This window comes from Conger conger, chromosome 3, assembly GCF_963514075.1.
Source record: "Conger conger chromosome 3, fConCon1.1, whole genome shotgun sequence".
Lineage (NCBI taxonomy): Eukaryota > Metazoa > Chordata > Actinopteri > Anguilliformes > Congridae > Conger > Conger conger.
In genome coordinates, this window is record NC_083762.1 from 23,039,834 (window position 1) to 23,066,954 (window position 27,121).

General features: G+C 44.1%; 1 protein-coding gene and 1 long non-coding RNA gene across 2 annotated transcripts; both read left to right on the forward strand.

The window, feature by feature from the left end:
* Positions 1-192: 192 nt before the first annotated feature.
* On the forward strand, positions 193-5,389 carry LOC133124687 (uncharacterized). Its single transcript, XR_009708340.1, has 2 exons — positions 193-1,387; positions 4,325-5,389. It is a non-coding gene; the product is annotated as an uncharacterized LOC133124687 (long non-coding RNA).
* An 11,966-nt stretch (positions 5,390-17,355) lies between these two features.
* Positions 17,356-24,739, forward strand: rlim (ring finger protein, LIM domain interacting). Its single transcript, XM_061234635.1, is given in 5 exon segments — positions 17,356-17,488; positions 18,753-18,998; positions 20,546-20,644; positions 21,060-21,723; positions 21,725-24,739. Coding segments are annotated over 4 exon segments (2,103 nt in total). The 5' UTR covers positions 17,356-17,488; positions 18,753-18,829; the 3' UTR covers positions 22,896-24,739.
* The last annotated feature ends 2,382 nt before the right edge of the window (positions 24,740-27,121 follow it).

Here is a 27,121-nt window from a genome sequence, read left to right on the forward strand (position 1 = left end):
ACTGGCTGCAGTTGCATCCCTTCTTTTTTTCCTTCCACTTCTTGTTGAGCCCCCTGCCCGCCCCCCCCCCCCCCCGTCCCCCCCGCCTCCCAACCCGCCCCACCTGCATCCCCACATTGACTCAGAGCAAGAGCTGCATGGCAAAGATGTCACCCTTGACTACCCCTACATCCTCTTTATCCAGAAGAGAAATTGAATAACTTGCATGAGGAACTTCTTGTACTTGCAGACTACCTATTGAATAATTGTGTCCAGCTTGACTGGGATTTCAAAACTACCATGGCTGCAATTTTTTCTTGATATGTTGCTGCTTTGGTTTTAAGTCTTTTGTTTCTTGTTACTTTGATTTTGGTTAATATTTGTCAGAAAAGAAAAAAGGAAACCTTGAAAAATGTTTTTAGAGCCTTTTTTGTGAATATGTTTTGTGATTACTTTTCAGTGAAACTTGCTGCCCTCTCCCCGATAATGCACTTCTGTCCATGCCTGTAAAAATGTGACCCTCATTTGCTTTCAGTGAAAACATAAGCACCCCTGTTTTATTGTACGCAGAATATGGACACCGTGCATATCCGTCTGCCTTTTGTCAGCCTGACCCATGTCATCAAGGAAAGCTACAGCTTCCTGTAAAGAACTGTAACTACCATCTTTTATCAAAACCTGGACCCCAGGAGTGTGGAAACATGTCTCAAGACAGACTTTTCCAAATGCAAAAAGGGACCAATTTGTATTGATTGCATATCAGACTGTTTTTGGTTTTTGTCTTAATTTTCCTCTTATTCTTGGAATGAATTTGTTATTTGCTTCTTGTTCTACATGCTTTTTTCCCGAAGGGGTCTTGGGAACAAGTGTCCCAGAGATTAGTTTCTATGCCTTGAATATATTACTCAATATATTACTTTTAAAATGTTCCACTGCTGTTCTTTCAAAAATCAGATTTTGTTAATGTCATTGTATAGAAACATATGCACTATTTGGAACAAAAAGATGAAAAATATTATAATAATACTAAAATTAATGTGCCAAACTATGAACAAATAACTTGTACAGGTGATTTTCTATCGATCTGAAAATTGGCTGATCTGTTTTGGGACTATCCATGAAGAGGTGATATTCCAGAGAAGTTGTATTTTGGGATCCTCTCCATCGACTGGCACCTGCAGCTGGCAGTGGCAAACAGCTACTCATCAACCAAAACAGAAAAATTCTGATTTCATTGTTTTGCCTTTTAACTTGCGTTGCCAAATTGAATTTACCTCAACATCACGCAGTTACATGAAGCTGAAAGAGAGGTGGAAAAGGAGCCCTGCTGCATGCTGAAAGTGACAGAAGAAGCAGTACAATGAGAGCTTTTATTGGATAAAACAAGAGCCTCAGCAATACACCGATGGTAAGCACAACTATCATGGCATGTGTCTTACATTTGCAGGCTACTGAAGGGCAGTATTGCATTGACAGAAAGTTACCTCATTGCAGCTAGTATTGAAAGCCATGACTGTCAAACATCTGGCATTCAATATCAGCATCCAAGATGAGGAAACAAAATGAGAAGCATCAAGGACATTATTCTTTTTATTCCCCCATTGTTAGTACTGTCTGAGTTTAACACATGATGTCACAATATTAGACAATTAAACACATTAACTTTTCTATTTGGTAATCTTGTGAACATTTACAGTACTCCAGTAAAGCAGGAACTGACAAAGTTAAATTCCAAAAATAAATTCCAATAAAAAATTAGCCATGAAGAAATGTTCACTGGTCACCACCCAGTTGATTGACTGTCTGCAGAACACACATTTATAAGTAAATACTTTAATCACATATTTGATAGGAGAAACAAGACATGCATCAGTGGTTGCTGTGCAACACATTAACTTCAACTGTTATTAATTATAGTCTGTTTTAGGCAACCTTTTTCCTGTCTCATAACTTGAAGGACAGTTAGTGTCAAACTTTACATATGCCACAAGAAATGCATTTCTAATCGTAGGTTACAGGAAGGCAACAAATATCTAAATATGAATAACAGATCTTTCAGTTGATATAGGCATAAAACTGTAATTTACTGCTGATGTTGATTAGTGTGGTATCATGTTGAGAAGACTGTGCTTGCACACCAGACGTTGCTGGTCTAAACACAGAGTAGGCTTGTGATTATATGGTTGTGCAGAGTTCTTAACCTTGATTGCCGCACTAAACACTCAGCTCCCGGTATACTGTGTCCAACAGGTCATCTGTATCGTACGACCATAACATAATGCTGCAGGCTAATGTAAAATTATTATTCTGAACTGAACATTGTATCTGAGTGGAAGAGTGCAGTTGATCTCTTGTGATCTCATCTATGCCCTTTTGAGGCCCCCTTTATCTTGAAGTAATTATCTTATGATATTTAAAGTAAAGGACAAGTAGGGCCATGAAAAGATCATGGTAAAATAGATACCAAGCCTTTACAAACATGCCTTGTAAAAAAAAAAATGTACCCTCATAGTGTGTGCATGCTCCAACCACATTCATTTTCTAATCATTTTGCACCTTTTCAGTAAAATCATAAGAAATAATTTTCCTGTTCTTTTCTATCAAGGCTGTAAATTATTTTTTACAAGACACTGCTTGAATTTTTACCAAAGGCATAGAAAATATAAATGAACCCAATGGCCAGAAGTTTCGCTACTGAGGACCATTCAGTGGTATTACTATTTAAATGATGGCTGTTCGCTCTATGATCTGTCCAGTGACACCTGTACAAATAACCAGCAGGTTCTCACAGGTTATTGCATATTCTTCCTACATTTGTGGAAAGACATTTCAAATGGCATTTTTATTACTTGATTTTGCAATTATACAAAGCACATATTGACTATATAATTTCCCCTCTATAATAAATACAAACAAATATCACTGCATTTTAAGTATCTTTTTAATAGTGTCAAGTTCCTACCTTCCTTCCTAGGTTCTGGTGAAACATAAAAAGGGATCTGATAGCTCTTTGAAAGGATGAGGTTTATACACTCAGTGAGCACTTTATTAGGTATTTATTAGACTTACTTTGACTTATTGGTCTTCTGCTGTTCGAGCCTATCTACTTAGAAGTTTGACACATTGTGCATTCAGAGATGCTCATCTGCATACCACTGTTGTAATGTGTGGTTATTTGAGTTACTGTCACCTTCCTCTTTGACCAGTCTGGCCCTTCTCCTCTAACCTCTCTCATTAACAATACTTTTTTGCCCGCGGAACTGCTGCTCACTGGATGTTTTTTTTCCCACACAATTCTCTGCAAACTCTAGAGACTGTTGTGCGTGAAAATCCCAGGAGATCAGCAATTTCTGAGTTACTCAAACCACCGTGTCTGGCACCAACAATCATTCCATGGTCAAAGTCACTTAGATCATTGCTTCCCTGTTAACATATGGTTTGAAAAACATCTGAACCTCTTGACTACATTTGCATGCTTTTCTGCATTTAGTTGCTGCCACATGATTGGCTGATGAAATATTTGCACGCTGGTGTACCGATCTACCTAATAAAGTGGTCACTGAGTGCAGTTGCATTATTGGTATTCAGCTCATAGTTAGATCACTGAGTGAATACAACATTAAAAACATGCATAAAAAACACTGATAAATATTCCTTTTTCCTTTTCCTTTGTGTGCTCTGCATGCTCTCTACTGTTAAACTGCTACTGTCTACACAGCGCTTCCCTCATGTTAATGAAATCTTCACTGCAACCACTTTTTGACAGCACCTGTTGAACCATACTCCCTGTAAACTAGATTAGACAGAGTGCGATGAAGCATGCTAGTTTTTTAATCTGACATACTGTAAACTTCTTGAAGTAACTCTGTCATCCCCACTCCCTGCACTGGGGTTATGTAAACCAGCCCATAGTCAAAGGATCACAATGAGGATACAACACATTACTTTCTGCTGCACTGTACACATTACATATTACAGAAACCCACCAGTCTTTATGCAAAAATGCAGTGTTTCCTCTGTTTAAAAAGTATTTTATTTTCTTCCGATTGCCCCCCACACACAATTTGGAATCACCAATTAAAAATGTAATGTATTTAAATGATCTGTTGTTTTTGTTTTTTACTGCTGTGAATGAATGCACTGTAAATGCCTACTCTTGCTGTATAATCAATGTTCTTTTTTTAATGGAAGGTTTGAATAAATATCGACCAATTAAGAAAAGGCACCTTGCTGCTCTGGCAGTGTGGTAATACAGTAACATTTAGGGAAGCTGTGACCTTGGTCACTGTTACATTCCTAATGAGATTTTCTTCACTGTCTCTCTGTTCTCCTTTGTGTCCTCTAGTCTGCCAGGTTTGGAAAGGGGTGAGCTGCTGATGGGATGCTGTATAGGAGGCGATGGGCTCACCGTGCTCTGCCTTTTCTTATTTCTGCCTACTGTCAATTGAATGTACTATTTTCCAATATTATTTTTTTTTTACAAGGTGCCACTGCAGAGCTGCTGTCTCTTATTTGTGCTGATAAAGTCAAACATGCGCATGTGCGCACATACACCCACACACACACACACACACACACACAAAATCTACATTTCTGAGAGACAAAGACAGAAAAAAAAATGACAAAGAAAAGCCCAACTCTCTCTGTGCCCTCTTTATGAATGTATAATATATTGTTATGTTATGTTTGATGTACTTACACCATGGTTTTGACATTAATTGGGATTAATTGGTTTTGCCTTTTTTTCTTTGAAAAGAATTTTGAGCTTTATAAATATTGTCTAGAGTTGTTACCAGAAGGATTCTTAATGGACTCTTGACATGAAATCTTGTATATTTTTCAGTGTGCCAATTTGTAACATATTTTGTAAGTGTATATTTTTCTTAGAAAGTGTTGTGAAGTATTTGTGTGTGCGTGCGTGCGTGCGTGTGTGCGCACATGTGTGTTTGTTTCTGTGTGCGCATGCGTGTATGTTTGTGTGTGTGTGTGTGAGTGTAACCTTTTTTGTGCCTCGGACAGGCAGTGAAAAGGATGCATAATGACAGGTCTCTGGTTTTAAAAACCAAAATTCAAATGACAAAAAAGAAAAATGGAAAAAATCTATACATTTTTGTTGGGAGTTTTGTAAAAAGGCTGATCTTGTTGTGGGAGTGTAGTGCTATTGTGTATAAGAAATAAGCTGACAAAAAAACAGAGGAAAAAATAATACAAATTTGTGAACTCTTTGCTGTTTTATAGATTTTCATGTAAATTATTCTAGTATTATTTTGTTTTTTGTTGTAACTGTTGCAAAGGTTTTAAATATTTGTGATCAAGCCTGTATGGTGATAATGTAACATTGGTAACTTGCTGAGTTTTGTAATAATGTTTATGGAATAAATATACAAATCAAAATAAGCTTTTGAATGCAGCTTTCAGAAGAGTGTCTCATTATTTTGCCAGTCTAAAGAGTATGTTTGCGTGCACATACATCATTTTACACAAACAATGCTGAAACATTACATTCAGTGGGTTAAAAAAAACATTCCCTGTTTTTTCAAGGATTCAGGGGTTTTCAGGGTAATTTTCAGGGTAATTTTCAGGGTAATTTTCCAACTGCCCCAATACTGTACATTTAATCTATGAGTCTATTCTATGAGGTCAGAATATTGCTAATTTGTCTATTTATAATGTACATATTTTGTAAACAAGTATACAAGTCGTTGTCATACATTAATCACGTAAGTATTATTGTATTGTGTTCTGTGTTGACTGTTACAATTTACATCTCAGATGAGTGAGAAACACTGCAGATATAAAAGGCTTCATTATCAAAAAGTCACACAGCCACTATCTGCTGCCAAATGTCAGGAACCCATCAAGTGTTTCAGGAATTAAACTCATGAACAGGCAAGACAAAATATATCTAAACACCGTCCATAGCTAGGGGATGCTGTAACTAACATACTGTATGTCAGTAGCAGGAATCCCTAGGGTCCATTAAGATACATGTCAAGCTGAAGCCAAAAACCAGTCACATAGGCAGATGTGTCAGACATGTTATGGCCAATCACATTGCCTTCTTGATCTGATTTGTTTGGCCTGGCTTGGCATCAAACCATGAAACATGCTGTTAAAAAGCTTAAAAATGACATACCCCAAAAAAATTGTTACTATTTTTCAACCCTTTATACTATTGGAATAATCCTGGTTTCTTTCAAAAGGTAACCCTTGGGGGATTTTTTGGCCGTGAGTCAGAATTATGCTCAATGTTACTGGAGCAAAGTTACAGAATCCTAAGCACAGTGGAAGCTTTTTTTTTCTTCTTGTTTTCGAGTGAATACAAATGCTGAAAGAATGTGTTCTCACTTCCCTTCCTGAATCCTTCTGAACCTCTCTTTGCTCTCCCCTTGATTGAGGTCCATCTAGTATACTAATATATTGATTGACGTTTTGTCAAATTCCCAACCCCCATCACCAAGTCAAGCATATGCCACAATTTTCCATACGATTTATGATTCAACAGTAGGCCTGCAGCTTATTAATAAGTGTACTGAAAAATAATGTTATATTTTGATAATGTATTTATCAAAATACAGATGCTCATCGATATACAAATCGGGCCAAGTCACTATCCACATTATCCATGGCAAAAATCAAATGATAATTCATGTGGCCCTTTATGAGACGGGTGCGTGGGGGTTGGACCCAAAATGCACGACTCAGAAACAATGATAAGATAAAGTCCCGTCAGGGCTTTATTCGGGACGAATCCCAGGAGCGTAGTCAACACAAGCAAAGTCCATACACATAGATCCAGCCAAACGAACAATAAACAAACAAAAAGCACGGTGCCAAGGGAAGAGGCAAACTCGTAGTCGGTAGACGTGCAGGAAGGTCCGGTAGCAGGAGAGCCGTCAGCGGGGCAGAAGTACAGGCGGACGGCAGGCAGAGTCGTAGTCGAGGGCGATGCAGAAGTCGAAACCATGAAACAATCAGCGAGGCAAAGGTACAAAAACGGTAGGCGAAGACGTGGTCAAAAAACAAACGATGGTCAACGAAACATAAATCAATCAACAATGGTCGGTAAAACAGGCTTGGATCTTAACGTGAATCAATCAGTAATAATGCTCAAGAGTTGCGTTGTAAACAAGAGGCAGACAATTTTGCAAAGAGCAGTAATGCGACTGGGCTATAAATGCGGGTGTAGACAGGTGTAGACAATTAGTTAGAGAGCAGCAAGGAAATGAAAAACAGGTGCGATAGATGAGAAGTTTAACAAGGTAATTAGTAATCGTTAGTAATAAACCTATCCTGCCCTAGCATTAGTAAATTAGTAAATGACATGCACGAGAAACGTAAGGTAACATGAACACATGATTAGTTTGTTAGTTCTACCCAATCCTGATCTAGCATTAGTAGTTTTAGTAAATAGACAAATGGAAACAATTAGGGTGTGAATGACAGAAAGCGAGAGAGAGAAAAGGCGGAATGCAAGGTTTGCGGAAAGACATGTAAAAGTGTATGTTTAAACAGTAGCCAGTCTACGTAACAATAAACATAAATCAAAACATCACACAAAACGAAACTAAGACGATAACCACTCAACATAACAAGGTAATATAATCGTAACAAAACATAACTAGACATGACGAGAAAATAAATCGTAACAAGAAGTAAACTAAACAACATGACGAACCTAGACTAACATAATACATGATAAGACAATACGTGACTAAGACAAAATGAATAAACATAAAACATGGCAAGACAGACCTGAAACGTGACAGGACCCCCCCCCTTAAAGACCGACTCCTGGCGGTCCTTTGAATTTGTCAGGGTGGTCGCGATGGAAGTCCTTGATCAACGTTTTATCTAGGATGAGACTGGGAGCTACCCAGGAACGCTCCTCAGGGCTATAGCCCTCCCAGTCAACCAGATATTGCACACCACGGCCCCTGTTACAAATGTTCAAAAGTCTTTTCACAGTAAAAGCAGGGTGGTTATCAATGATGCGGGGGGGAGGGGGTGGGGGATCGGGGGGACATAGGGGGTGAGAAGATACAGGTTTAATACATGAAACGTGGAATGTGGGGTGAATCTTAAGTGAAGCAGGGAGTGACAGTTTGACAGAGGATGGGTTAATAATGCTGTGGATCTTAAAGGGGCCAATGAAGCGGGGTTGCAGTTTGTGAGATGTGGCTTGGAGGGGAATGTCCTTAGTGGACAACCAAACGGAGTCACCTGGTTTGTAGGCTGGAGTTGGAGTGCGGTGGCGATCAGCGAAACGCCGATTACGGTCTGCCGTGCGTAAAAGTGCGGCTTTGGCGTCCCTCCAAATCTTGGCACATCGTTTCATGTGGGTGGCTAGGGAGGGAACAGCGATCTTGGTTTCTTGGTCGGGAAACAACAGAGGTTGGTAGCCAAGAGAGATCTCGAAGGGAGACTTTCCGGTGGCGGCGCAGGGCGGGGTGTTGTGCGCATACTCAACCCAGGTGAGCATCTTGCTCCATGAAGCCGGATTCTGGGCTGAGACACAACGAAGTGCGGCTCCCAAATCCTGGTTGGCCCTCTCGGTTTGCCCATTGGACTGGGGGTGATAGCTGGGTGAGAGGCTGGCCGTGGCACCGAGGGCCAGGCGGAAAGCTTTCCACACTTGAGAAATGAATTGTGGGCCCCGGTCGGATACAATGTCTGAGGGGATTCCATGGATGCAAAACACTTCCTTTATTAATACGTCCGCGGCCTCTTGGGAGGTGGGTAATCCAGGTAGGGGGATGAAGTGGGCTGCTTTACTAAAGTGATCCACCACGGTGAGGATGGTGGTGTTACCTTCGGAAGGTGGAAGTCCGGTGACAAAGTCCACCCCAATGTGGCTCCAGGGTCGGCTGGGCACGGGCAGAGGTTGGAGCTGACCAGCAGAGGCTTGGTGGGAGGCCTTGCTTCTGGCACAGGTGGTGCATGACTTGATGAAGCGCCTGGTGTCAGGGATCATGGAGCTCCACCAGAACTTCCGCTTAAGCACCGCCAAGGTGCGGGTAAAGCCGGGATGGCAGGACAAGAGGGACGAATGAGCCCATTGGAGCACCTGTGTCCGAGCAGCTGATGGAACATAGAGACGTATTCCTGGGTTGGACCTGGGATCGGGTTCCTCTCGTAGAGCCCTCTGGATAACTGCCTCGATCTTCCAGGTTACGGATGCGACAGTGCAGGAACCCGGGAGGATGTTCTCAGGTGCCTCACGCTCAGGACAGGTGTCGAATTGTCGGGATAGGGCATCTGGCTTGACGTTCTTAGAACCTGGGCGGTAAGTGAGAGTGAAGTTGAACCTCCCGAAGAACAGTGCCCATCTGGCTTGGCGTGAGTTCAGTATTTTGGCCGTCTGGAGGTACGCCAAGTTCTTATGGTCGGTCCAGACAATGAAAGGCTTCTCGGATCCCTCCAGCCAATGCCTCCACACCTCTAGTGCCAGTTTGACTGCGAGGAGTTCTTGATTTCCCACGTCATAATTTCTCTCCACTGGTGAGAGCTTCTTGGAGAAGAAAGCACATGGGTGTAACCGGTTGTCGGAGGCAGAGACTTGTGACAGCACGGCTCCCACCCCAGTGTCAGATGCATCGGTCTCCACAATAAACTAGCGAGTGGGATCGGGGTGCACCAGGATAAGGGCGGCAGAGAACAGTCTCTTAATCTTTACAAATGCCCCATCAGCTTCGGGGCCCCAACGGAAAGACATGGCAGTGGATGTGACCTTGGTGAGGGGGGAGACAACTTGGCTGTATGATCTTACGAATCTGCGGTAAAAGTTGGTGAATCCCAAGAAGCGTTGGAGTTGTTTCCGGGTGGAAGGCGTAGGCCAGTCAGTGACCGCTTGAATCTTCTTGGGATCCGCCCTGATCTGTCCCTTCTCCAGAATGAAGCCAAGGAACTCGACCGTGTCGGTGTGGAAGACACACTTCTCCGCCTTGACAAACAATTTGTTCTCCAAAAGTCTCTGGAGAACTTGCCTGACGTGAATCTCATGTTCTTTGGCATTGGTGGAGTAAATTAGAATGTCGTCCAGGTAAACAAATACGTGTCGGCCCAGTAAGTCCCGAAGAACATCATTGACCAACGCCTGGAACACGGCAGATGCGTTAGTGAGGCCGAATGGCATGACCAGGTACTCAAAATGTCCCAGGGAGGTAATGAAAGCGGTTTTCCACTCATCACCTTCTCGGATATGAACCAGATGGTAGGCATTGCGTAGGTCTAACTTGGTGAAGATCGTGGCATCGTGTAGAGAGTGAAAGGCAGAGTCCATCAATGGCAGAGGGTATTTGTTCATTATTGGCATTTGGCCAATATTTGGCCAATGTTCTTTATAGTAATGTTGTTAAGTTCCCTGAAGTCAATACAGGGACGCAATGAGCCATCCTTCTTCTGCACGAAGAAGAACCCGACGCCCACAGGTGAGGAGGATGGGCGAATCAGTCCATTGGCTAGGCAGTCCCGGATGTATTTCTCCATAGCCTCTCTCTCAGGTCTGGAGACCTTGTATAGACAGCTTGAGGGGAGTGTGGAACCGGGTAGCAGCTTGATGGCGCAGTCGTAGGGTCGATGAGGGGGAAGCGTCTGTGCCTGTGTCTTGGAGAAGACCGTGCCTAGGTCATGGTAAGGGGTGGGCACCTTCTCCAGGGAGGGCTTGGGGATTTGTAGTGGGTTGGGTGCACCCTCTGCTGGTGCAGGAGCGGATCGTAGACAGGATTGGTGACACTCACGACTCCAAGCTTGAATCTGGCATGAACTCCAGTCAATGGTGGGGTTGTGTCTCTGGAGCCAGGGTAATCCCAAAATGAGTTGGTCGTTAGGGGACCGGACATGGAACTGAATCATCTCGTGGTGGTTTCCAGAAATGATCAGCTGAATGGGTTTGGTGATGTGGGTCATGCGGCAGAACATCTTTCCGTCCAATGACCGAGCATTCTCGGGGTGGGGTAGTGGGAGGGTGGGAATGTCCAATTCCATTACCATCACTTCGTCTATGAGGTTTGCGTCAGCTCCAGAATCCACCAACGCGTTAACCTGGATTGCTCTGTCAGGAAGCATCAACATGGCCGTAAGCGTGGATCGATGGTTGTTCCTGGCAGCCCCTTCATATCTGTTGAGCACTTTCACCTCAACAGATGTGGCAGAGTTCTTGGACCGGAGGGTGCAACGAACCTGGGTGTGTCCCAGCCTGCCACAATAGAAGCATGAACCGGTTGCTCTCCAACGTGTCCGTTCCTCAGGTGATACTTTCATGCATGCACGGGAAAGGTCCATGGGTTCGACTACTTTGGCTAGCTTCTCCTCCGGTCGGGAACTTGACCCTTGCCTGGGGTAAGCCTGGGTGGGTGGGACCTGTCTCTCAGTCCGGCGTTGTCTGGCACGGTTGTCCAAACGGATGGCGGCACGGACGAGTGGGTCGAACTGGATGATGGGTTTGAGACGTGCCAACTCGTCCTGGAGTGCCTCACTCAGACTGGCCAGGAACAGGTTTGCAAGAGCCGCATCATTCCAGTTGGTGGCTGCCGCGAGAGTGCGGAAGTCAATGGAATGGTCCGCCGCAGTTTTCCTGCCTTGGCGAAGGACGATCAGACACTGGGATGGCTCTTGGTCACTGGATGCATGCTGGAGGACGTTGCGGATCTCCTCGGCGAACTCGGGATACCGGGGAGGGAATGAACCCCCGGACCACACAGCTGTCGCCCAGTCCAAGGCTCTCCCCTTTAGTAATCCCATCACGTAGCTGATCCGGCGGTCATCGCTGTTGTAGGTCTGAGGTTGCTGCAGGAACACAAAGTCACACTGGAGCAGGAACGCCTTGCATCTCTCAGGTTCTCCGCCGAACCTCTCCGGGGGGGGTTGTTGTGGCTCCCGGAATTGCCAGGTTCCCATGGGGTTGGAAGGTGGAGGTGCAGGCGGGTTGGCAGGTTCTTCCAGTGGGTGTGGCTGAACCGCAATGGCGAGGCTCTTCATCTCCGCACACAGCTCTCGAATCTCCAGACGAAGTTCTGAGATTCCTTGAGAGTGCTGCTGGATGATGACGCCTTGTTGCTGGAGGGCGTAGAACATGGCGGTTGAGTCAGCCGGGTCCATGTTGGCGAAATTGTTCTGAGACGGGTGCGTGGGGGTTGGACCCAAAATGCACGATTCAGAAACAATGATAAGATAAAGTCCCGTCAGGGCTTTATTCGGGACGAATCCCAGGAGCGTAGTCAACACAAGCAAAGTCCATACACGTAGATCCAGCCAAACAAACAATAAACAAACAAAAAGCACGGTGCCGAGGGAAGAGGCAAACTCGTAGTCGGTAGACGTGCAGGAAGGTCCGGAAGCAGGAGAGCCGTCAGCGGGGCAGAAGTACAGACGGACGGCAGGCAGAGTCGTAGTCGAGGGCGATGCGGAAGTCGAAACCATGAAACAATCAGCGAGGCAAAGGTACAAAAGCAGTAGGCGAAGACGTGGTCAAAAAACAAACGATGGTCAACGAAACAGAAATCAATCAACAATGGTCGGTAAAACAGGCTTGGATCTTAAGGTGAATCAATCAGTAATAATGCTCAAGAGTTGCGTTGAAAAAAGAGGCAGACAATTTTGCGAAGAGCAGTAATGCGACTGGGCTATAAATGCGGGTGTAGACAGGTGTAGACAATTAGTTAGAGAGCAGCAAGGAAATGAAAAACAGGTGCGATAGATGAGAAGTTTAACAAGGTAATTAGTAATCGTTAGTAATAAACCTATCCTGTCCTAGCATTAGTAAATTAGTAAATGACATGCACGAGAAACGTAAGGTAACATGAACACATGATTAGTTTGTCAGTTCTACCCAATCCTGATCTAGCATTAGTAGTTTTAGTAAATAGACAAATGGAAACAATTAGGGTGTGAATGACAGAAAGAGAGAGAGAAAAGGCGGAACGCAAGGTTTGCGGAAAGACATGTAAAAGTGTATGTTTAAACAGTAACCAGTCTACGTAACAATAAACATAAATCAAAACATCACACAAAACGAAACTAAGACGATAACCACTCAACATAACAAGGTAATATAATCATAACGAAACATAACTAGACATTACGAGAAAATAAATCTTAACAAGAAATAAACTAAACAACATGGCGAACCTAGACTAACATAATACATTATAAGACAATACATGACTAAGACAAAATGAATAAACATAAAACATGGCAAGACAGACCTGAAACGTGACACTTTATCAGTTCATGTTTTCACGGCACAAAAGTGAATCGAATGAAATTACAATGTTTCCATTTGCATTATCATTTTCACATGTTCATGCAAAAACCATGCCAAAAATCTAATTGATAATGCAAACCCTCCTTTGCATTTTAATTTTTGAAGTCAAAAGATCTGTCAGTGTTACAGGGGCAGTTCAAACCCAACCATGAAGTCTCTGTTGGAGTGCCTGGCTGGTGGCTAGGCTGCTAGCTACTGCAGCTAGTTCCCTTGAGTTTGGGAATGGATCACAGAACTTGTGAACTTGAAAAGAAACCGGGTAAATGACGTTGGTAAAAACGAAGCTGGTATTTTCATTGCTTTTGTGAATCTGGTGTGGAGTAGGGCACACACTACGATTCCATATATCTGTCTGTAAGTAAAACCCCCCCACAAAACAAATGTGGTGGAAGTAACACCCATTTCTTTGAGCCCCCACCTACACAGTATGATTGACAGGTCTCTTGACTTTGAAAATGAAAATGCAAAGGAGGATTTACATTATCAATTTGATAATTTCATGGTAGGGTTTCTGTGTGACCACGTGAAAATGATAATGCAAATGGAAGCAATGTGATTTAATTTGATTTATGTCACCCTTGTGCCATAAAATATGAAAATGAAATGATAAAGGGCTAAAAATTCTGTTTAACTTTAGCTCATCAAAGAACCAGCTACGGGCATGTTATTGAAGTGACGACTAAAAAGCATTTTAGCTAATGACATTACAGTCTCAATGATGTATAGTTTGTTAGGCTTCATAAAACAACACAGCATTGTTTTGCCTGCATGACAAAACCATAGCATTTTCAATATGCATGCTGAGACTGTTGCGCTTCAGCAAAAACAGTGGGGGGAAGTACAAACACTTTTTTTTCCTGATTAAATGTGTTGTATAGTTTTGTAAGCAAAATGCAGTAATGTGCACCTCAAAGACCCATAATATAATTTACTTTCCCAGTATACTTTTACTTTTTGGCCTTTTTGGAAAACGGCCTAGATATAGCCTAGAAAAAACATTTTTGGTTATACTGTCATACAAATTGAAAGGGGATTTGTTGAATGTTGTGGATGTGGCTACATTTTGTTTCTAAGTGCACTAGTCACGCCACAATAAACCCAGTCAAAAACAGAAAATTGTTTCAGTGAGAAAAAAAAAGCTTCCACTTTCACTTTGTTTGAGTTTTGAGCCTCTGTAACTTTGTTTTAGAAATATATGGAGTAATTCTGACTTGTAAAACAAAACCAAACAGGTTATCTTTCTGAAAATTTGCATTTTAATTTCAATGTTGCTCTGGATATGTTTCCATATATCAGCTTTTGCAAGTCTTCAGAAGCCTTGTTTCAGGAGTGTGTGTTGGTGGCATTTCTTTTCCATTCCTAAAGGAACAGAAGATAGACTTTGACACCCTCTCATTCCTATAGACTTCACTTCCCCTATTGAATTTTTCCTCAAAGAAACAAGATGCCTCTCTAAAGTTTGATTGAGGTGTTTTGAAATGGCCTCGTGGAATAGCAGGGGGAAGGAAGAAAAAAGAGAGTAGTAGTTATCTTCAATCTCTTCTGTCTTGCAGCCAAGTCGTGCAGATAAATGTTGATGCTTGAAAAAAAGTGTCAAGACAAATTAGAGGATGACAGCCCTGGTGTCACACAGAGCGGGATGCTTTGTGTGGAGGTGTATGAGGGCAATAGGAACAGTTTATGAAGCAGGCATGATTCGCCCAGAAAAAACAACCCCCCCCCCCCCACCCCCCCAACATCCCCCCATTCCCACTACCACTTGGTGCAGGAACAAACCTGCAATCCACAGGAAAAGCCACTTGCTCTGGTAAATGCCATAAAGTATCCTACCTAGAAGCACACTGACAACAGTACTCAGCTGCTTGTGAAACCAACTGGGCCAAATAATTAAATTGATTCCCAATAACTCCCTCTCTAAGAGGAATCCTCCCTTTGTGCAATTCACAGTGTTAGTTTTGAAGGTCTTGGTCTTTTTTCTTTTTCTTTCTTTCTTTCTTTCTTTCCTTTTTTTTTGTTAAAGGTAACTGTCCCTGAAAATATCTCTTTAGATAAAGTTTACTGTGGAGCTTGAAGTTGCAGAAAAAGGCTTGTCACTCTCTCTGGCACACTACTATCACAATCAATCTATGATGTCTCCCAAAAACATCCTTAATGCATAACAAAAACCTGAGCACAGACAGACTTCTTTTCTGCCCTCTAGTGGTGTACTGCCATTACAATCGTTGAGCTATTCCCTTCGTCAATCAGTAAGTCAATGAATGAGAAAAGAACAATACCCTTTCTGGGCAATTCAAGCAAAATATAATAAAATATTAGCTAAATACATAATCATTTGAGTTAACCTCAACATTAATACTATTTTATCCTAAATATTAAATCTGTTATATACAGTGTGCTTTTTTGGAATTGTATATGTATATGGAACAATGTTAATTTAGTGTGCATCATTGGCATACAAACTGGACTTGTTTCAGGATGTCATCACTGCTCATACCATTTCATATACTCTTTTTCTGATATATCTGCCACCCTCCTCCCATACTGTGAAATGCCTCTGGCACAGCTCCCATACCAAGTTAAAATGTAGCAATTTGGGTAGATTGAAATACCATTGACAATAACGATATGTGACTGTTTTAATCTAAGACATACAATATCATCCCTTGGGGTGGAAATCATATGAGTGCCCTCCCTCCTGTCCTTCTCTCACTGATTCAATGACTTGCTTCTCCGCCACCCTTCAATAACACAGGGTGAGAAAGACATTCCCTCATGTGGCTGATCTAAGACAATGTGTCATCTTATCTGTTTGCAGAGAGTTGCTTTCATTATTAGAAAATGTATAGTTTGGATCACTGGAAAGGCTTTTCACTGTAATATGACATATGCATGTATAGCACCTCTTCCACTCTGTGTGCACCTCCTGAAATACACACACACGCACACACACACACACACACACACACACACACACACACACACACATATTCAGATGTTTCCCCATCTTGAAAATAGCTACACTTATTTCAGCACTGCCTCAAGACATTTTCTGGGTACATCAGGAACTAACGTGAGTGAGAGTCAAGTTGGCAAGATGCGTTGACCTATGCAGACCCAAAGGTCATGTGTTAGCATGAATACAAATCAAGGAGACAGATTCACTTTCACTGACAAAATGTGTCTTTGTTCCTGGTGACTTACCCTGACAGTGATCCGTAGCTGTCAGTGATGGCAGCTTGAGATGTTCCCTATGATGTGGGATTGTGCTGTCCGCAGTAATTTAATTGCATTTGAATCATTCTTTTTTTTTTTTTACTATTGATTTTTTGGACAGGGCATGACAAAAATTACCAACTTGCTCTGGGGACCAAATGTAAAGAGAACTGGGTTTAGCTTTTCACCCAAATAATGAGACAGTTCACCCAAATGGCATTTTATTGTTTTCTTTTTACAAAGACTTACTTTATTTGAAGTACTTTGCTCAAGAGTGCAATCAAACCAGTAATCTGTTGCAGTAGCTGCACTGCAGTCGATGTCCCTGTGCAGTGTAGTATTTCTGTTTCATTTGTCCTCATACTAAATTAAGCACACATAGTGAAATTACAAAGTTTGTAGAAGACACTATACGATTTTCAGGGCACACTTTCACTGTCCTTCTGCAAATTAATTGTATGACACTACTGTCACTTAATGTTTCACTGTTCTTCATACAATGCCTGGTGTTATATATTATTGAGTTAACTGGAATTCAACATATTAACGTTGTTATAATAGAAAATTGCAATAAAGATAACATTACTACGTATTGCTTGTTGATATTCTCTCTCTCTCTGGCTTTGACAAAGCTGCACAAAAAGAGTAAGAACAAGGCACCAGTGCACACAGCTGCAATATAGTGTGAATCTAGAAATGACAAGTTGTTTTATTTATTTAGTGAAAAAAAAAAAACGTTGCGAGAATTTTTCAAAGAAAGATTTTAGTTTTCTATTCTACGTGGTTAAGATACAAGATTAACGTTACAGCAGAACGTGCCCTTCTTCCCTCCTACCACGCGAGGGCACCGCAAGAAACGTGACAGATCTGTTTTCTGTCTATGCTGTATTTCCGTGTCCTACTCCCCCAGTTTCCGGAAGATTTCACAGTGGAGAAAATGGCGTCCTGATACGTAGTCAGGCTAAACCAAGCCCGAAAGAGAAAAAACAACAAAAGTACAAAACAACAGCGTCCGACAGCTGATTTAAGCAGGTATATTTGATGCGGTCTGACTCCAAATCTATTCAGTACGAATTCTTCTGAATTTTATTTTAACGGACGAAGTAAAAGGCTTTTCTAAACGAGATAACGGCTAACTCCTTGTTTGTTTTTTTCACTTAACGTTAGCTAACTAGCATAGCTGGCTAGTTAGCTGTCCAGCAGCTGTTATTGGGTTGAGCTAGCAGCTACGTGATATCGGAAGTTGTGGGGCCTTTCATTTAGGGAGCTAACGAACGTTATCCCTATTCAACAATCGACGATTTGGAGAGTTCCACATGATTTTTCGTGTGGCTAACGAGCTATTTCTGTAACATATGCTGTAGTTTACGTTGGAGCGAATCTTCCGCTCTTCATGTCATGCTTTTTATTCATTGGCCGTGGATCTTCACTAAGGATAGATTGCTTTCATTGCGACACTGTGAAGTGGCTAGTTAGCATTAGTTAGCTTAATCCTAAGGAAACCTACACTAAAACGAGTGTCAGTTTATCGTTACTTGGCGTCTAACTACCAAGTTAGCTATTTGCTCGTTTTAACGAAGTATTCCTGGAAGCAACGTTAATGTTAAGATAAATGTGTACTTTATGTGGGTCAATGTAGGCTAACGTTAGCTTGTCTGCGTGATGCCATTTTGTCTGTCCTTTGGTTCGGTAACGTTAATTCGTTAACGAAATGTCTAACTTCGATCGCTTAATCAGGATTGAATTTTGACTTGGATATGGTTTTAACGTAAACCCAGTCGTTTGCTTGTTAACTGTCTGGCTGACTGGCTACCTAAGTGGCAAGTACCGCTAATTGTTAGCTGGCTGCTTTCCAATAAAACATTTCAGCTTCACTTAGCCTAACGTTAGCTCGCTAACATGGCCGATTTTTGAATTTGACTCTATAACCAACACATTCATTAATGCAGGGAGGTTTTATTTCCACGATTGAGTGTGAATGACGCAAGGAGGTGATCCGCTCACGCATTTTGATTGCACCTATGAATGTTTAGTGTTAACCTTGTCCTGACACCTCTGTCTTGCTTGATTAAGTTACTAAATAATAGTTAGTAACTGTGCTGTCATTAATTTCCATTTCATATCAGAATGAATCGTATTGGATCAAATTATTGTAACGTTAATACCTGTCGAATTACTAAGTGTGGTTTTAATTAATGTACCTTTTACGTTTCGCTTTTCTACTGGGAACGGCTTTACTGTTAGCTGTTGCAAGCTATTGGCAGCATTTGAAATGACAGCTTTTGTGACGATGCAGGTCGTTCTGATCGCCCTCTTTCCTGCGGCCCTCAGCTGGATTTAGCCTGTTGCCCCGGACCCCCTCTCTGAACGGCGATGGAAAACTCGGACAGTTCAGAGCAAGGTGGCAGCGAGCAGCCGGACGCCCAGCGTAGAAGGCAGCTGGATCGACTGGACAGAGAGGAAGCCTTTTACCAGTTCGTGAACAACCTTAGCGAGGAGGACTACCGGCTTATGAGAGACAACAATCTTCTCGGCACTCCTGGTAGGAAACCTATCGGTCCATCTAAGACCAACTGGGTGGGGTTTTGGGCATGAATTGAGGTGTTGGAATCTGGTCTCCGAGCATCCGTTAGCTTTAACTCTGTTCTTTTGACCTAAGAAAGCTTATCCCTGAATGTGACTCCTCTGGATATAGTACTCGTTCTGTGGTCTTTGTGTGATACACCGTTACCTTTAACTGAAAACATTATCCCTATGGAAACAATAATGTTGAAGTCTAAGTGGATATTGACCCAGTCAAGCGTCAATAAATTTATTTATTAGAAGCACCTTGTTAGCTCTCCTGGCAAATGGTGTATCCTTCAAAAGTGTACACCTTTAGTGTCCTCGCAAAGTAGTTTTGAACAGGGAAGCGGAAAGATGCAAAACGTCTGAAGTTAGATTTATAGCTAAATGCAATCGTTTTTATGTTTCGTGCTTTCCCCCCCCCCAAAGTTACATTAACAATAGGGCTGACCCCTTGAAATAATTGTGTATAAGTATTATGAGGAATGTGTCTGACTTTTCAGTTATGATAAGTGTCACTTGTGGTAAGAGCTGATGTTATTGGTGCAGGAAATTCTGGCCTACTTTTTTTTTTTGTGACAATTTCAGGATATATTTGTAACCATGTTGTTGACACACACATGTCACTGTACCGTGATAAAATAACTCCTGCATCAAATGTGACCTCACCATGTAACCCTTTCCTGCACTCTAACAAAACTACAAGGGACCAGTGGTGCTACAACAAAGAACTGCAGTCAGTCAAACTCTTGGTTTCTCCCTGCAGGTCCATTTTGTAATCATACTGGCAACTAAGTTGAAGTCACCAACACTGAGGAATAGTCCATATGAAGTGGTGGTCATCCTGGAAATGCATGATATGTCGACTTCTAAGCTACCCATTACTGTGGTCTGACCGGGCCTGTACAGTGAGTGAACTAGCACTCTTGATGGTACACGGCAGTGAATTTTTACTTTAATTTATTACAGAAGGTCATATGAAGTGCTTGTAGCATTTATTTTGATTAGGTAAGCCCCTGTTTTGAGTTGTGTGTTAGTGTGAATGTATGGTGACCCTTTATGATTCCAAATCATTTCTGTCCCAAGGAGAGTGGAAACAAAGGTACATTTGTAGCATTGACTGGCTGGCTGCCCTTCCAGGAGATGGCATTGGATGGGCTGTACTTCTGCTGGTCAGCCTGGTAGCTTTCTGTATTGTCCTGGTGCTGTTTTACATGGAGGATTACGGCTATATGGGCATCTACTGCAGTAATAAGCACAAGCTTTCCTCTATTATTCCTATGATTTCAGATCAGGCTAATCAACTTCAGCAATCAACATATGCTGAACTTAATTCTCTAGAGCCACTTGATTATTGTGTCTGGAGAATATCCAACATGTAGTGTTTCTTCTTTATGCTCTTGTTTTTTTCGTTTTTGTTGCCATTTTCACCCCAACCGCTCTATTGGGCACCAGCTTCTACTGCTTAAAGTGGGGCAGTGTGGAGTTGATACTGCTGCTAACAGTGTGTTCTTCCTCTCTCAGGTGAGATAACCGAAGAGGAGCTGTTGAGTCGCCTTCAGCAAATCAAAGATGGGCCTGAACAGTTGAACACCGGTGAAAGCAGGACCGAAGAGGCTGGAGGTATTTCAATGTCACAATATAGACAACGGTGGTTAAGGCTATAGTTTGCATTTAAACAGCATAGAATGCTGCTGCCCATTTCATGTACAATCAGCCGAAATTCACACATCATGCCTCCCCATTTTCCTCCACCGGCTATCATTGGTCGCCTAAATAAAATTTGAACCTCTAGGCCTATCCTATGGGGCAGCAAGAGTAGTGGCACTATCTTACCTGCAGCCTGTTACCAAACTTATACTCCTGCCCAACCACTCTTTTCCACACTGTACCTTCCATTAAGAGTACCCTGCCAACTTTGTTCTGACCCTCTCAGTGGTGGAATGATCTCCCCACTGAAATCAGGAGAGCAGAGTCAACCTCTGTTTAAATTAGTATTAAATTCTTTAAATATATATATATATTTTTCCCCCAGTAGGACCAGAGGGCCAAGAGGAAGGTTCTAATGGGGACTCCCTTCTGGATTGGCTGAACACTGTGAGACGAACAGGCAACACGACCAGGAGTGGCCACCGAGGGAACCAGTCATGGCGAGCGGTGAGCAGGACCAACCCCAGCAGTGGTGACTTCCGCTTCAGCCTGGAGATCAACGTCAACCGCAACATTGCTGAGCAACAGGCGAGGAATGAGGAGGGGGAGCAGGCGGAAGGGGAAGGGGAGGAGCCAGTGGGGCTGGTGGCGGAGCCTGAAATGCCCATGGAGACCGCAGAGGTGGTGGAGGAGCCGGTTGTGGAGGAGCTGGCTGTTATCGTGGAACCCGAACCGGATCTCCCCAGATCTGAGACTCCTTCCGTGGTCCTACCCGATAGCCCTCAGGTCCAAGCTGTGCCTGCCCCCAGGCCCAGGGGACTCCCTGTGACTCAGTCTTTTAGTTATCGGGTACAGGTCCCGCCTACTCCCGGGCCTGACGAGCCAATTGAGCCTCGCAGACCCCCTGTGACCCAGTCCTTTAGCCAACAGGTCCAGGCTCCGCCTCCTCCCAGGGCCGAGGACCCCCCCCCCCCCTCCTCCTCCTCCTCCTCCTCCTCCTCCTCCTCGATCCCCCGTGACCCAGTCGTTTAGCCACCAGGTCCAGAGCCCTCCTCCCCCCAGGCCCAGAGCTGAGGACCCGCCGCGCAGAGGCCAGAGACGGGCACGCAGCCGCAGCCCGGAGCAGCGCAGGACCAGGGCTCGCAGCGAGAGGAGCCGCTCTCCTCTAGGGGCCGCTCTCCTGGCCCCGGAGCCCCTCCCGGAGGCGGTGGTGGAGGGCAGCTCCAGGACTCGTCAGCACATCCTGTCCCGGCAGAGCCCGGCCGAGCACGATGCCCCGCCAGGCGGGGCGGCGACGGTAGACCCTCCCGCGGTGGTGGCTGCGGCCCCTGAGGCGGAGCCCCAGGCCGGGGTGGGAGGGGCGGCCGGCCGTCGCCCTCCCACCATCATGCTGGACCTGCAGGTGCGGAGAGTGCGGCCAGGGGAGTACCGGCAGAGGGACAGCATTGCCAGCCGCACCCGCTCCCGCTCGCAGACCTCCAACAACACCTTCCTTTACGAGAGCGAGCGTGGCGGCTTCCGCCGGACCTTCTCGCGCTCGGAGCGGGCCGGCGTGCGCACCTACGTCAGCACCATCCGCATCCCCATACGCCGCATCTCGGACGCGGGGCTCAATGAGGCCACCTCCATGGCCCTGCAGTCCATGATCCGGCAGATCATGACGGGCTTCGGGGAGCTCAGCTACTTCATGGACTCCGACTCGGATTCCTCTGACTCCAACCGGGGGCCCAACCCCCCTCCGGAACACGGAGATGCACTTCTCAACCCCGACGCGACGGCGGCGCCGGCGGCCTCCGTTAGCGCCGACAGCCCTGAGCCACGGACAGATGAGAGGGCCGCGGAGGCCGGCGCGCCTGCTGCCGGGGCCGGCAGGGAGGGCCGGGCGGGACCCCGGGGCCCCATTAGCCTGGAGGAGCCGGGCTCCCTACCCTTCCTCCGTCTGGCGCACTTCTTCCTGCTCAACGATGACGAGGATGACCAGCCGCGGGGCCTCACCAAAGAACAGATCGACAACCTCTCCACCCGTAACTTCGGCGAGAACGACGCCCTGAAGACCTGCAGCGTGTGCATCACGGAGTACGCTCAGGGCAACAAGCTGCGCAAGCTACCCTGCTCCCACGAGTACCACATTCACTGCATCGACCGCTGGCTCTCCGAAAACTCCACCTGCCCCATCTGCCGCAGGGCTGTTCTGGTGCCCGCCAACCGTGAGAGCGTGGTCTAGCTACGAGTGTCTGGCTAGGCGAGCGGTCGGCCTTACCTAGCTTCTCATGCCTTTGGGTCTCTTTTTTTGGTATTATCATAGCGTCTCATTCAATACCATGAGACATTATCCGGTTAATTTGCATTTGCATTAAAAGCCATCAAAATTGGTTTGTAAGGGCCACAAGGAAGTGGGAGACTGGCTACAAGGACCTATAGGGGAAAATGTGTTCCTCTGTATGTTAATGGAGGGAATGAAACTGTTCACAGTTCTGGAGAGAGGTGTGAAATATGCTCTTGATGCCGGTAGGATGGGTGGGTGGGGTGGGAAACAAACACGAACCCCAAACCTGGATCAGATATTAACTACCCTTATTGGTTGATTGATGACTTCTGGTGAGTGCGGCATTAAAGGGTGAAGCAAACTCTTGTGCATTTGGACAGTTGCTGTCAAGTGCTGAAGCCCGGCTGAATTTTGACTGTTAATGTGAGGAAGCGTGCAATTAGGTCTGAGGTATTCATGCCTATGTTGAAATGACATCATCATAACCTCACCAGCCAGTGTTCAGAGTTGTAATTAACTTAAGACTTGGGGTCAAATGCATTTGAGTGTGAATGCAGTGAACTTTCTGATGTAACTTAGAATTAAGGCTTTGAATTTGTCCACTTGTGAAGATTCCTTTCCCCACATTTTGACATTGTAATTTGAATGGTGTCTTAACAGTATCTTAAATTGAAAATAAAGAACTAATCATAGTTTCAGTGACAACTAAATGCAACTATGCACATTTTCAATTTTATTTGGTGCGCATACAACACTCTAATTGCAAAGGTAAGTTCTTCAATGAGCAGTACATCACAGTGCAGACAGTATTTACTTTTCCAGGCTAATGGCAGAAATCACCTACTTCCAGAAAAAGGTTAACTTTTTTTGCTTCACATCACTGAACACAAATTTTCTTTGAGACAGGCTGATGTTATACTCTGGTACTGCCTGATTTAAACCACTGTCAATTAACTGGCCTACCTCTTCCCTGTATACTGTTAGATAATACTGCACCTTTCCTGTTTTGAATATTAGAAATGTAGCTCATCAGAGGCAAGTAAATATTGATTATTAAGAACATAATGCTCATGTTTTTAGGTTGGCTATGAAAATTGAGGTGTCCATGTAATCCCACAAAACAATTTATGGATACACAAACGTCCTTCCCTTTTGGTTGATTGTCTGACTTACGCTTTCAAAAATGTGTTGGCACAACATAACATTCACATCACCTTTTGCCCCATGAAATTGCAGTATGTATTAATTCCTCAGAAAACAAGTTCTGATTCCATATTAATTGTCCTTGAATTGCTATGTCTGATGAATTTCAGTGAAGGAATTTAATCTAGTATAACCTACTTTGTTGAGGAATATAGCCGTATGAGAAATGTAAAAGTGCACACAAGGTGTTGCTGGGAGACCATGTGCACATTTTCCGAAGACCATAATGTGCATTTGCTCAGTCTGACTACCCAGGTTGCATTTTTAAGAGCATACAGAAAAATATTTTCTGCCTCTTAAATGTCAGTGTTTTATGGGGGGAAATTAACGCAAGATTATTATATACTTTTATTTCTTCAAAAACCTTGTACAGGCTTGAGTATCCACTCCATTAAGATCTGTTCCCATTCAGACTTGTTTTCTAGAGGTTATGTTTGTTCTAAAAGCACTGTTGTATTACTCTGTGGATTGATGCAGTTATTTAGGCAAATTAAATAAGAGGGTATCTTAAGTCTCTTCACATTTTCTCAATATTTTTTGTGTACCTGTGTACAACGTTCATTTTTCCTTCTCTGAAAGTAAAGATCAAGTTTGTTGTTGACGGTCCTATTCTTTGAAATAATTATTGCTGCCAAATTTGTATTTGGCAATTGGTTTCACTGATGCATTCACCACAGAGATGGTGACTGTGTAGGCCCCACAGAACTACTATTTAGCGCATGGATTTGAGGCAAGGGCGGGACGGATGGTGCAGTGGGTAGCACTGCCGCCTCACAGCAAGGAGGTCCTGGGTTCGAATCCCCGTCGGCCGGGGCCTCTCTGTGCGGAGTTTGCATGTTCTCCCCGTGTCTGCGTGGGTTTCCTCCGGGTACTCCGGTTTCCTCCCACAGTCCAAAGACATGCACGTTAGGCTGATTGGAGAGTCTAAATTGCCCGTAGGTATGAGTGTGTGTGCCCTGCGATGGACTGGCGACCTGTCCAGGGTGTATTCCTGCCTTTCGCCCAATGTATGCTGGGATAGGCTCCAGCCCCCCTGCGACCCTGATCAGGATAAGCGGGTTCAGATAATGGATGGATGGATGGATGGATTTGAGGCAACCAGGCTTGACATTCCCCCCCAAACTCCAGTGGTTACCTGAGGTATTGCAGTTTATTAAGCCTCTGGTGGCAGAAACACATTTCCCCATTGAAGTCAAAAGTATCCTAGTGAAATTGTACTATTAGATAGTTTTTGGATAGTCAAAAACTCACACTGACCAAATTAACTCTCCAGGGTCATTTTAGCCCCACAGAAGAAATTACGAGATTTTTTAAATTCTTATTCATACCTTGTTTTAGGTACCCAGTCCACATGCTCTGGTGCCAAAAAAAACCCCATAGGCAAGCATAGGTTCATGAGTCATTGAGCAGGTCCTATAGGAATCCAGTTAGCAGACTCTGTCTACACTTATGCCTTGCATCCATCTTTGCATTCAGGACAGCCTCAATTCTTCGTAGCATTGATTCCACAAGATGTTGAGAACATTAATTTGAGATTCTGTTCCATGCTTACATGATTGCATGACGCAATTTCTGCAGATTTTTTCTTTGTGACATGGTGCATTGTCATGCTGGAAGTAGTCATTAGGAGATGGGTACATTGTGGCCATGAAGGGATGCACATGGTCAGCAACAATACTCAAATAGGCTGTGGCATTCAAGTGATGATTGATTGGTATTAAGGGGCCCAAAGTGTGCCAAGAAAACATTCCCCACACCATTACACCACCGCCATCAACATGGACTGTTGACACAAGGCAGGTTGGGTCCATGGTTTCATGCTGTTCTGACCCTACCATCTGTTTATCTCAGCAGAAATCAAGATTTATCAGACCACGTTTACGTTTTTCTAGTCTTCAACTGTCCAGTTTTGGGGAGCCTGTGCCGACTGCAGCCTCAGCTTTCTTTCCTTGGCTGACCAAAGTGGAATCTGACATCGTCCTCTGCTGTTTGACATGTTGTACATTCTGAGATGCTTCTCTGCACACCTAAACTAAACACTGAACTCACCATGGCCTAAGTTGGCCAGGCATATTGGGGAGGCTGGAACAAAAGACGACATGGCCCAGCATGCAAATGCTGTAGCCACCTTGACTGATGAGTCACTCAGGGGCCCCTTTGTTTTTTTAATTTTGTGACATAAGTCAATTTGATTGGCTTGGATAACACATTTCAGGAACCACAGCAGCCGGAAGTCCACCGAAGAAAGTGCCAAACCTGGATTCCAACTCTACCGACGCACTCCAGTTGCTGAGCAGATTTCAGAAATTAACAACTTCAAGCAGAGCCTTTCCTCTGAAAGTTATATAGGGAATATGTAATGAGCCAGGTATTCATGCAAAATTAGCTTGTGTTGAAGTATGTATTCCTATACTGCTGCAACCTTGCCAGGCTTCTATTTAGGGTCAACTGCTCAACATTGGACTTTTAAAATTTGACATGTTACAGTGACATGAAAAAATGTTGCTCCCACCCCTTCCTGGTCTCTGCAATTATTGCACATTTGTCACATTGAATGGTTTCAGGTCTTCCATCCATCCATTATCTGAACCCGCTTATCCTGATCAGGGTCACAGGGGGGCTGGAGCCTATCCCAGCATACATTGGGCGAAAGGCAGGAATACACCCTGGACAGGTCGCCAGTCCATCGCAGGGCACACACACCATTCACTCACACACTCATACCTACGGGCAATTTAGACTCTCCAATCAGCCTAACGTGCATGTCTTTGGACTGTGGGAGGAAACCGGAGTACCCGGAGGAAACCCACGCAGACACGGGGAGAACATGCAAACTCCGCACAGAGAGGCCCCGGCCGACGGGGATTCGAACCCAGGACCTCCTTGCTGTGAGGCGGCAGTGCTACCCACTGCACCATCCGTGCCGCCGGTTTCAGGTCTTGTTTAGACAAAATGCAATATTAGACAAAGGGCACCTGAGT